This window comes from Rhagoletis pomonella, unplaced genomic scaffold (genome assembly GCF_013731165.1).
Source record: "Rhagoletis pomonella isolate Grant_MI unplaced genomic scaffold, Rhpom_1.0 Rhpom_scaffold_00006, whole genome shotgun sequence".
Lineage (NCBI taxonomy): Eukaryota > Metazoa > Arthropoda > Insecta > Diptera > Tephritidae > Rhagoletis > Rhagoletis pomonella.
Genome location: NW_023458560.1, coordinates 5533386 through 5545632, shown reverse-complemented (window position 1 = coordinate 5545632; position 12247 = coordinate 5533386). Strand labels below are relative to the sequence as shown.

General features: G+C 34.3%; 1 protein-coding gene across 2 annotated transcripts in view; it reads right to left on the bottom strand.

Moving 5' to 3' along the window:
- Positions 1 to 4444: 4444 nt before the first annotated feature.
- LOC118740329 (protein pinocchio) overlaps positions 4445 to 12247 on the bottom strand; it is a 204171-nt gene continuing 196368 nt past the window's right edge. For both annotated transcript variants that reach the window (XM_036471819.1, XM_036471820.1), the window contains exons 2-4: positions 8457 to 8523; positions 5664 to 5913; positions 4445 to 5532 (exon numbers count right to left, since the gene is read on the bottom strand). In XM_036471819.1, the coding sequence (XP_036327712.1) occupies positions 5323 to 5532; positions 5664 to 5913; positions 8457 to 8523 (527 nt within the window). In that variant the 3' untranslated portion in view covers positions 4445 to 5322. The remainder of the gene's footprint in view (positions 5533 to 5663; positions 5914 to 8456; positions 8524 to 12247) is intronic.

The following is a 12247-nucleotide window of genomic DNA, read 5'->3' as shown; positions in this document are numbered from 1 at the left end:
AGTTAGAATCCAGCTGCTGGTCGACACAGTTGGCTTTTTGATTTGGAAAAGCACTTCATCAGCAAGAAACGCAATGTTTTCAGATCTAAATATTTCAGCATCCTTTCCAAATTGTTTTGCATAACTTTCGTCTTTCTTTGATAAATAATTGCAAAAAGAAGCGTTTTTTCTTCTAAGAGTTTCATGGAACTTTCGCAAATATCAACAGCACCAACTTTTTGCAACATGGTTGACAACCGAGGAAAGCTTTTCTTTTTTCGAACATCCTAGCAGCCAAACTAGTAACCCAGAAGAAAGAGTTTTTCTTGAAATTGGCTAAAAACGGCGGCAATCAACTCATTACATCTCAATTTATTTAATTCATTTTCCCTTTTGTTTACCGAAAGTTAACCAAATTGTAAAAGCTTCCCTAAAGTCATAAATGGGAATTAATCAGAAAATTGTTAGGTTATGCAACGAAGTCTATTCTATTTTGCATACAAATGATAAAAGGTCACTTCTTTTCATTGGGACATAGGTACTCAATTATATCTTTGTTTTCCATTTAAAATGTTCCTTTAATTATTCCAACTTTATAAAAAAAATCACCTAAAACTTAAGAAATAAACAGATTGCGTAAACAACGCTTCAATAACGTTTTGAAAGTGTAAAACAAAGTGAAGTTTTGGTTACTTTGGAGTTTTCCCTATAGATTGGCAACAAAAAATAATGTAAAATTGCGTTTACGAAATTGGACTTTCGCACAGCCAAATTAATCATTTGACCTAATGTGCTCCGCCAAAAAATGTTACACGTAAGTGATCGCATGGGGTCATGACTTAACGAGACCCATGCGTACTCGCCGATGTTGTGATCGTGATTAATTTACGTACACCACGGAGAGTTAGGAAGCTAGAAAGATAGTTGTATGTTGTTCACATTATTGAAATTGGACTATTAAAGATGCACATGCCTATCTACATATAAGAAGTTCACAACATCCTTTGTTTGTAAACATGTTCTTCATGGATTTTGTTATAAAATGTGTTATTGAAATACACGATCTCATTTTGTTTTACGCAAGTTATTTTTGTGTATACAAATAATCCTTATGGTTTTTGTAGTTACGAAATGGGTTATTTAAGAATAAGATTTCTTCCTGGCGGTTGTTATCTTATATAGTAAAAGAAGAAACGAAGAAATTTACAGGCGATGGGATCTGTCATATCACTTGCCAAATTTTTATTGGACCATAAAAAATTGATTAAAATTTCCCTATTTACAACATGTTATGCCCAGTTTCACCAATCAATTTTAAATTTATCGGGACGTTATAATTTAAGTTTACACAATTTTTTCTAGGAGATTGTGCTATTTTAAATTTTAAGTTTGATACATTTTAAAATTGATTGCTGAAAACAGCCATTTTAGTACATTTCCACCAAGCCTTAACTGAAATTTATGCCGTTTGAAAAACGGAGATTACAACTCTAAGGGGGTGATTCCACCTATTAAGTAATAATAAACTGATCGTCGTTTCCGAATATTCCCGAAGAGCGGTACCGCAAAAAAAGGTGTTGACGTTATGGCAGTTTCAAATGCATTTAGAGGTAAACAATAATGCATAAAAAATTACTTTTGTCTAACTTTAGAACTTTTAAGATGTACTTAATCAAAAATATGCTGGATCTGGCAAATCAATTCCATAGAGTGGGCGTAAAGTGGTTCCAAACCTAAAAGGAACGTACTTTAAACAAGATGAAAAATATTTTTTGATTTACTTCAGGATTTTTCCGTTATCTGTTTTTTACTGAATAATATGTCAATCTGTAATTTAGCATTTTTTCAATAAAAAGAAATGATGAAGACACTTTAATACTTATTAATTATAAACAAGATTAAGAATATTTAAAAAAACTGTAAAGCCTCCTTTTCGGTCTATTATCGGACTCCGCTGGTATGCTGGGAGCAATATTTTTGAAAAACTTAATTTTTTATTTCCAATTTGACATATGAGACATTAATTTTTTATATCGGACACCAAATTTTCGATTGGCTAAAACTTTTTTTTAAGGGTTCTATACATGAAATAAGCTAACACGTGTTCTTCGTACAGTTCCATAAGTAAAGTAACTCTTCTTCTTACCGTTTTTCCTGGCAGGCTGTATGTGTGTTTTTGGTTAATGTATTGGTGTTTTTGCTTTAGTATGTTAGTGTATTTTGAATAAATTGTAACAGAAATGTAAGAAATTGTAAAAGATAACAGCAAATGCCAAAAAACAGGTGATCTCAGCTGTAGGCATTTTTTGGCAATCAGCTGATAGTGTTTTTACTTAGGAAACTGTACGATGCACGTGTTTGAGGAATTTTTTTTCGCTTTTTTTGATCTGCCAAAGCTTGTATTTTTTCGTGATTCTGACTAATCATGTACTTCTTCAAATCGTTATCGGGTTCTGCTCATCGCAGAGACTTCATCTTAACGTCGTTATAAAGCTACAGAAACGAGCTTAAAATTTCTATATATAACATGGTCAAGATTTTCCTAATGCTAACTTAGCTATTAACAGTTGAACTTTTTGAAGTTGATTTGCATAGTGAAGACCAGTAAATTAGGGATTTAAAATCATACATTATACAATCGTAATCCTTGTTTAATTCTCTATAAAAATTATCAAAAGTGTCAAAAATGTTCTGATTTTGCAAAAATTTCTTAGTAAATTTTGTTTGCTTCTCGAAGCATTGATCCATCATATGCAAGGCCCAGTAATCAGCGTTTGAGCTGCGGAGTTAGGGGAACGTTCCAAACTTCGCTTTTCAATAGCGTGTTTTGTATGGGGGAAAAGTTTCACATGAAAAAGATTTTGACTATTTTTAATTTTTTGTGTGAAGAAATTAAAAATATTTGACATTTTAGAGACCGAATAGTTTGAAAAATAAAATAAAATCAAATCAGCTGCTCTACTGATACTACCTGTTCAATGTGCCTTGGGTGGTACAAAACATTGCAAAGAAGTACATTTGACTGTACTTCGAAGTACGATTACAATGGCTCAAAAAGAAGTACTGTACTTCCGAAAGAAGTACGGTTGGTTACATTACTCATGACATATATGCATTAAGAATGACACAATTACATATTTCTGTGGTCATAAGCAATAACCGCCTAAGTCGACTTAAGGAAGAATGGAGTTATATATGCTATCGTATTCTTCAACCCCTATTCTATGCGTACGTGAAATCCCCGGCCCCTATTATGAGTTGCATTCGATCTTCGACTGTGGTCGAAAGTGCTGTTCGAACGAATTTTCATTTGGTATTATGGCGCTCATTCGATGAAGAATAGCGCTATTGTAAATTTCGCTCTTTTAGGTTGTTCACAATAGTATATTTTTCACCGCTGAGAAGCGTTGTTTACAGATAGAGCAAACTAAATAGTGTGCTTATACATATGTAAATTTGTGCAAATTAAAATGAAATAAAAAAGAAACCGAGTTTATAAAAGCGTGGTAAAAAAAATTTAATTAGCACAAGGAAGTTCTTAAAAAACTGGGCAGGAGAAGAAGTGTAAGTGAGAGTTTAAGTGCAATCTTTTGAATATATTTTCGCATACAATATATTTAAGAAATTTCGTGATTCAAATCTATTTAAAATATATTAAAACTATAAACAGCTCCATGATTTTGTTTTCAGAGATCGTGCCAACAGCGTACAGGGATTTTCTTTCATATGTAAAACCAGACTTTCGAGCTTGTGTTTACTATTCACGACGTTAGAACTGCTTGAAATTAATACAAATTGTTTGAAATTAGTGTCTAGCCGCCAAAAAGTAAGAAAACAAATGCGAAATCATAGATTTTTAAAATTTTCTACCATTTCGCTACACCAACGAGAGCAAAATTCTGTTCGATAGAAAATTCGATACTCAACGAAAATATCGACACGCTTGCATAGCTCATAATACGAATTTCACTTTCGATCTTCGATAGCCAGCGAAGATCGAAAATCGAATGCAACTCATAATAGGGGCCCCATCTCGCCGGCTAGGCTATTTAAAAAGTTATAGGCGAAAATATTTTGGTTTCCTCATAAGGTTAAGATTACAATCCAAATCTTTAAAGCGTTTTTTCTCGAATTCAGGTTTTTCGACTTAGGCGATTATTGCTTATGACCACAGATTTATAGCTCTGGATTTAAAACTATAGCGATGAACTCTAGCACCTATTGGATGTGGTTTAAATGAATATCGATGGGTTTCTTTATTGTGAAGAAAATGCGTAAAGAATAAAAGTCCATTTTTTCTATGCAAAACCGAAAGTTTAATTTAGATATTTGTTTTTTTTTTAAATTATTTTTTATACATTAACATACAAATAATATAAACTTATTTGGCGGAATATTGTGCAATTACAACCAATCAACTTACATATATTTATTGTTTTAAATAATATATAGCATAAAATAGAGATTTTCACAGAAAATCTAAGAACGCATAATTCCGTTTATTTTTGTGTTTTCACTAATTTTCTTAAGCCTAAGCATTTATACCGAAATTATTTTTTTCAACAATAGCTAGCTATAAGTAAGTTTAAATTTCCTTATATACAGAAGTACGTACGGCACAGCGCATATCAATTGAGCATTCGAAATGTATGTGTATAAGAGCAGTAGTGACTATATAATAATAATATATATTGAGCAGTTTTGACTTCTAATTATTTTTTAATACGATTTTTTTTTTAACATGCAACATGGTAATGGCTCATTTATTCAAATTATAATTAATTTGGCTTTTGTTGTAAACTACTATATTTGAATTAAATTTCAATCCATTTCAGTTTTCATAAATATTTTTGAGTCTCTCCTCTGTTTTCTTTTTGAGTCTGATTCCGCTAAAAATTCACAACTATTTTGACTCTTAATTACATTTGCCAAAGGCTGCGGTAACTGCTTCGCACTTAATTATCCTAATTTATCATTACAAAAGCATTACAAAATACGTCATTTTTCTTCTTTCCTCTGAATGAATGTAAGTCTTAACAGAAAGTTCGCTTTCAATTACAAATATTAGAAACTTAAATATGTACATAGATAATGTAATTATTTGAAATCATAAACCCTTTCTTCTGGAGATTAACATTGCAGCAAATCTTCTCTTGTGTACAGTGTGTATATTGATTTTCGAAGTTTATGTAAGCATATGTAAATATGAAAGTATTACATATTAATTTCTGTATGTCAGAAGGTTGGGATGATTTGATTTATCTAAATCAGTGATGAACTTGAGGAACATTTAGGACGCTGCTGCACTCGCTTATACGAATATCAAAGCATTTGTTAAAGCAATCACGTATGAGCGCCAGCTGAAAGTTGTTCCAAACGCAGACACAGTTCCTGCGCCAAACGTAAGTGTGTAGCCGCTGAGGCACAGGTAGATGGAGCAGCGGAGGAAGTGGCATTGGCAGCAGCAGCAGCTTCAAGTGGATTTAAATGTGTCATTGCCTCATGATAGCTGGGACACACACCATGCCAACGAGCTTTGCCACAGGCATGCGACTGTAAAAGGAAAAGATAAAAATTTTAATAAGTAAATGTTTTGGCGAAAGGGGTAAAAAGCCAGTCAAGTTAAAGTAGCTCAGCTTTCACGCTGCAAGCTTTTTATAATTTATGTTTGCATGTATGCTTACCATAGTAAAATCACGCTTCCATTGCACGCCACACTGGCCATCACACAGGGGACAGGGACGCTCTAAACTATATCCACCGCACTCAGTGCAGTCGAGCGAAACGTGGTCATCGGTCCAGGAGACACCACATGTAAAACAGGAGCCCATATGTTGACGCAGCTCTTCAATGGTGAGTACGTTGTCCACGGAAATTTCCAACGGACTACCGACTAAGTCGGACAACGACGACGACATGCTGATACTGCTGCGTCTGTAAGGACAAAAATATATAAAAAAAATAATAATTAATACGCACATATCTTTCGATACGGAATCGAATTGTTGGCTATGAACAGTTTTAGCTATTTTAAAAATGTGCTGCGAGTGGCAACTTCGCTGTCATGAAAAAAATGAAATGCTAACTAGCAAAAGCGAATTACTGCTGAGGCCAATGAAAATCTCTGATAAAATCAGGCGGCATACACCTATACTAGAGTTCACTCTTCACTAGATTTCTTTGCCACATTTTTATTTTCTGTTCATAAACTACTAATCAGCAGCGCGGAAACGCGCATTTCATAAACGGCATTTGAATTATCCTCTGCAACCATCGGCCAGGAAGCAAAGTATGTAGTTAAATATAAAAATTAAATAAACACGCGATTCGAGTATTTCATTTCTGCATTAATCAACAAATCCACTTTCATGTGCCGTTTATAAATATGGATGATGGGTTGGCGCCAGGTATTGGTCGCGACGGCTGCACAGACTACTGGTTGCAGTTATGCATGTACTACTACTACAAGTACAGGAGGAAGGCGGCACGACCGTGAAATGCAATAGCAAGACGACGATACTAGCGTGACAAGCGGCAGTAAAGCTGTGCCTTGTCGTGGCCAGTGTTGCCGTTTTAGCCCTTTGGTGGCTAGATTTAGCTACCACATACTTTTTAAGGCAACATAAATTTAAAATTGGCCCTAGCCCTTTTTTTCGCCCTTTGGAGAATTTATTAATACTTGGCATGAAAAAGTTGTATATACTTAATTTGATCTCTTTTTTTCATTTATGTAAGAGATGAATTTTTAAACTAAGAAATACTGATATTTGTATATACATATATGTATTGTATGTTCCTTACGTTTTTATACATACATACTGTAAAAGTGTTAGTAAGTAAGGCTGTTAACTTATCTATTAACGATTTAACTATAGTTTAAAATAGATACAATTTACGGCCCTTAATATGCTTAATTTGTTAAATGGCCCATCAAGTCCATTGACCATGTATGTCTTGTGGTGTGATAAAACCAGCTGCTGGTGCGACTTCAAAAACTATTTGAAAATTTTATGATTGTACCAGCATGCTGGTGTCGTGAGTGGTGAAATTAGTGAAATTTTCTAAGTAAAAAGTATTTTGGCGGAAATTTCTTCCACTATATGAGTCAAAGCTGTATTTGTTCCCGATATTGCAGTTGTGAATTAAAAAAAAAGACAAATTTGTAAAGAAATGAATATTGTACCAGCATGCTGGTAAGTTATTTGCTTCGAGCCTGATGGTACAATCATTTGATGGAGCCAGCAAGCTGGTGGCGTATACCCCTTTTATACAAAAAGGTTTTTGGTTGGATAAAATATTTGCTTTTTTTCCAGAGTTCATTGTTTTTCTATACCATTACTTATTGATAATGTTTGCGTGTATACGCATATATGTATATGTAAGTAGAAAATTTTAGCTACCATTTTTAGCCACAACGACTTTTTTAGCTCATTTTTAGCCCCTTTTTTTTAAAGGAATTTGGCTACCACTAAAAACGATTCGCGGCAACACTGGTCGTGGCATAGAAATTATGTATATACTACGAGTAATATGTATGGGTGTGCATATGTACATTTGTTGGCGTGTAGTATAAGTAGTAAGTATATAAGAAATATTTATTCTCACTATATACTTATTTGCAATATGTTTTTTCATTTAAAAATTAGTTAGAAACAGCGCAATGTAACAAAGAGACGCTAAATAATAAAACACGTTGCAATTTCTTTGTTAGAGCAAAGCAAAGCGATAACAATTAAAGGAAGGCAGGCTTTCGTTATTGAATTACTGCTTTTATTAGTGTTAAATACCATTCGTGTGTATATTTCAAAAATCTCTTTTTGTTTAAGTTCCTCTACGGCAGTGCTCGCCAAAGTGGTGGTCCGCGGACCGGTGCCGGTCCGTAAGCCATAAGTCGCCGGTCCGCAAAGGGCGTCGCGAAATGGACAACGATTTTTTGATGTTTTATATTACTGTTTAATGAGGCTATATACAACTTGTATAATAAAAACAACTTAAATTTGTTAAACATTCATAAAAAATCGCTAATATCTGCTATCATTAAATGGTAATAGGTCATATATAGACACCCGGCTAATAAAGAAATTCATTTAAACAAATTTTAATACATATGTGAGATGATCGTAAACGAAAAATAATCAATAAAAAAAGGTACCGGTCCCCGACGTAATAGAAAAACTGCAGCCGGTCCGTCACACTCAAAAGTTTGACGAGCACTGCTCTACGGGATGTAGTTGCCCTTTTCGCAACCGAATTAAATTTTTGGCATTTCCAAATTTAAAATATTTCTAAAAATTTTAATATTGTGGTTTGGGTAGCTTAAAAATGTTTGAGGTCCCATGAGTTAAAAGTGTCATTTCAACTGAAAATTATTCGTTAAAGAGGGAAAAACTCGCATGCTATGAGACATGGAAAATATTGGGTGGTCTTTATATAGTTGCCTACAACTGTTTGTTCGTACTTAAAATTCCTCAACTTACCCCAATGGGCTGTAAATAGCCGTGAATTGAGGTCCATGTACACTGGCTAAAGACATTGTTGTTGGAACTGTAAATGAACAGAAAGCAATAAAAACATTAATAAAAGATAACTAAATATTTATAGTATTTATAAATATGTATGCAAATATTTCTAAACGAAAAAATCTATTTTCGTATATTTCTTAAACATACGAGTCTTATTTTAGTTTGGAGCGATCATGTTCAAAGCTTATACTCGAATGCTCGCCTATGTTCACTTATAAAAAAAAATTGTATATGCAAATAGTATGGTCTAACATATAAAAATCTCGTGTCCCGGTGTTTGTGGTCGAACTCCTCCTAAACGGCTCGACCGATCTTTATGAGATTTGTTGTGTATATATGGTAGGTATGAAAATCGGATGTAAAGTATATTTCACACCGCTAGGTGCAGGGGACGTGGTACTTCCCATTTAAACCGAACTTTTCATATTGCATAAATCTGGAAGTGTTCATGGTAGAGTACTCGAACATGCTATGGAGATATATGAAAATAGTCGCATACTCATGGAGAAAAATTGTGGTTATTGGAAAAAGAGGCGTGGCACCTCCCATACAAACCGAATTTTTCATACTGATTAAATCTGGAAGTGTTCATGGTAGACTACTGGAAGTTGGTATGGAGATATATGAAATTAATCGCATACTCATAGGAAAATTTCGGTTATTGGAAAAGGGGACGTGGCACAAACCGAATTTTTCATACTGCATATCTCCGGAAGTGTTCAAACGCACTGAAACTATTACTGCAATGGAAATATGCCTCCTGACAACCACCAAATCGTAATATTAGAAGATAAATGCGTTACTGAAAATCATGAACGTGAACAGTTGGTGAAAATGTTTTCTCTAGCTATTATTTAACAAATCTGTTGTTTTAATAACGATTTACCGATTTTTATGCATAAATCTCGATGCCTGGAGTTCAGGGTTACCAAATCTCGTTTTTGCCACAACGGCGATTTAGGCGGTTTTGCAACTCCCTGCAGGGAGTGACGTTAGCTTATACCTAACTTTAGTCTGTTTACGCGAACACTAGTGCTAACTATTAACTGTGTATTTTGTTCGAAAAAGCTAACTACTTTTGTGGGGCGATGGCCGCAAAAAAGTCAGACCTGGATACCTCTGCATTACATGTCAACTAACTTGTAACTAACTACTTTTGGACATAAAATATCAATAAGAAAAACTAAATGTTTTTTTTTGGTTTTTTTACTTTTTTATTTACTTATTTATTTACTTTATTTTATTACATTTCATATTTGTTTACATATTCTGCCCTGGGGTGCCCCATATTCGAACACCGTCAGACATAACTTCAAAATGATAGTATAAAATTTCGATCTTCCATTTATTTGTCCTGAATATGAAAAAGAATCTGCGAAGTTCAGAAAAAAAGTGTATTGAAAGTAATTTTTGTATGAGGATATTTAATAGAAACTTGTAAAGAAAACCAACTCCCGATTGCGTCTGCATGACTCCTGCACGACTTTACAATTCACTTTAAGTTGGTTTTGTCATAGCTAATTAAAAGTGAGGTATTAATCGAAATCTCGCCAAAAAGCTAACTATAAGTTGGTTAGTTTTAACAATTGATAATTTTTCACTGCAGGGCTGGTCAATGGGCGGTTTTGCAAAAACATCGACGAAATGCTTTTTCACACTTCCAAGACACAAATTGTTTTTTTGAGCACAAAGAGTATACAAATTCGAAACATTTACTCATTGCATTTGTTTTAAAGAAGTCTTTCAATTCGTTGATTTAAAAAAAAATAATTCATGTATCCTTCAGACGTTAGACTCCACATATATAAATAGACAGTTTTTGTTGAGATATTTTCTCAATAACTACATACATACATATGTAAAATGTATTACTTTAATCAGTATGAATTCGCATTGAATGCATAATACACTCATACATAGTTTCCACGACAACTCGCAATAATTTCCTGCATTCCCAATACGGCAGCGAACGCCCCAGAATAGCAATGATATTTATAGTTCCAATGCATTTGAGAGATCAACTGCTGTAATTTCCGCCGCCAACAGGCAAACCTAAGCAAATCTATACTGCATATTCCCACATCCCACACGTATGTACATGTGCATGTCTGTATGTGTGCTTTAAGCGTGGGGCTATTTTCAGAAAATAATATTTTTAATTTCAAATCAGTATATGCAATTGAGTGGGTGGGTGACTCAATGTATTGTAGTTGTAATTATTTTTTAACATGACTACAATAGTGAGCAGAAAATCGTTCATGTATAAAATAGCGGCCGCTGCGATGTAGTGGTTAGCAGTGTGCGCTACCATTCCGCAGAGCCTAGGTTGGAGCCCAGTTTCCGACCAACATCAAAAAAATAAAAATAATATTCTGCCATGAAAAACAGCTTTTTAGAAAAATACGATCGCCGTTCGGAGTCGGCGTTAAACTGTAGGTCCCTCCCCTTTGTGTGACAACATCAAGGCGCACGCCACAAATCGGAGGAGAAGCTCGGCCAAACACTAACATATGTGTAAGCGCCAATCTATTATTATTATTAAATCTTCTTCTCATGCTTGGTTTGTAAAATCGGGTGAAAAATATTCAACCTGTTAATAGATAAGTCCCTCAAATACGAAAATAACGGATTTTTTAGTAAAAACATGAAAGGTTGAGGAACTATAAGAAACCTATGAGATATGTGTAAAACAGGCCAATTTTTACAATATGAAAAAAACACTCGAAAGATCCGTACATCTTGACGGAAAGCTAAAAATCCGTACGTTGACTCCGTACAACCATTTTCACCCCTGAAAATCAGTACATCTGGCAGGGCTCCCATTAATATCGCGTGTTGCGTTTTTGTATTCACGTTGCTGATTTCATGTATCTAATTTCATCTCTTCATAAAATTATCCGTCGGTGAGTCCTTGGAAGTATTCTTGGTGCAAAATCTTTTTTACTGAAAAGTGTTTTTGCCTCAAAACATCGAATCGTACGGCATTAGCTGTCACTTTTAATTGGTTACGGCATTGGCTACTTTTATAAAGGTTTTTCTATGCATTTGTCGGTGAGTTCGTGAAGTATTATTTGTGAAAAATCTTTTTTACTAATTTTCCTATTTTAACATATTTTTTTGCATAAAAATATCAGTTTGTGCGGCATTAACGTGGTGTTTTGAAACCGTAGTTGGAACTTTCATCTATAATGATATAGACACTTCTCAATCTGGGTGGTCTTCAGTATCTACGTTCTTGATTGCTTCTCTTTGTGGGAACTATTCCGTGGACTTAGTACATCCCATTACTCTTATTAGCGTCAAAATATTTATTTAAGTTTCTAATTATTCTCATTTTTGTTGTTGGTATTTCCGACAAGGTAGGAGTGTGATGTAATGTGGAACGATTTTCCGTCATCCCTTGTCAAATTTGGTTTGGAGACAAACCGGTTTCGGCGTTCGTCTCCGAACGAAAAATGACACTGAAGATGGCACAACGCCGAAACCGGTTTGTCTCCAAACCAAATTTGACAAGGGATGACGGAAAATCGTTCCACATTACATCATACTCCTACCCTGTCGGAAACACCAACAACGAAAATGAGAATTAATAAAGAACCATTATTTAAGAAGTGCAACATTGTTTAAGCTCCACAGATATCCTAGGCACATAAACGGATCATCGTTATATCAAGAAGTGTGCTGAATTAGAGAGAACCAGTTTGCACATCTACAGGCCAAACGCTTTAATTTAATACCCCATTTTT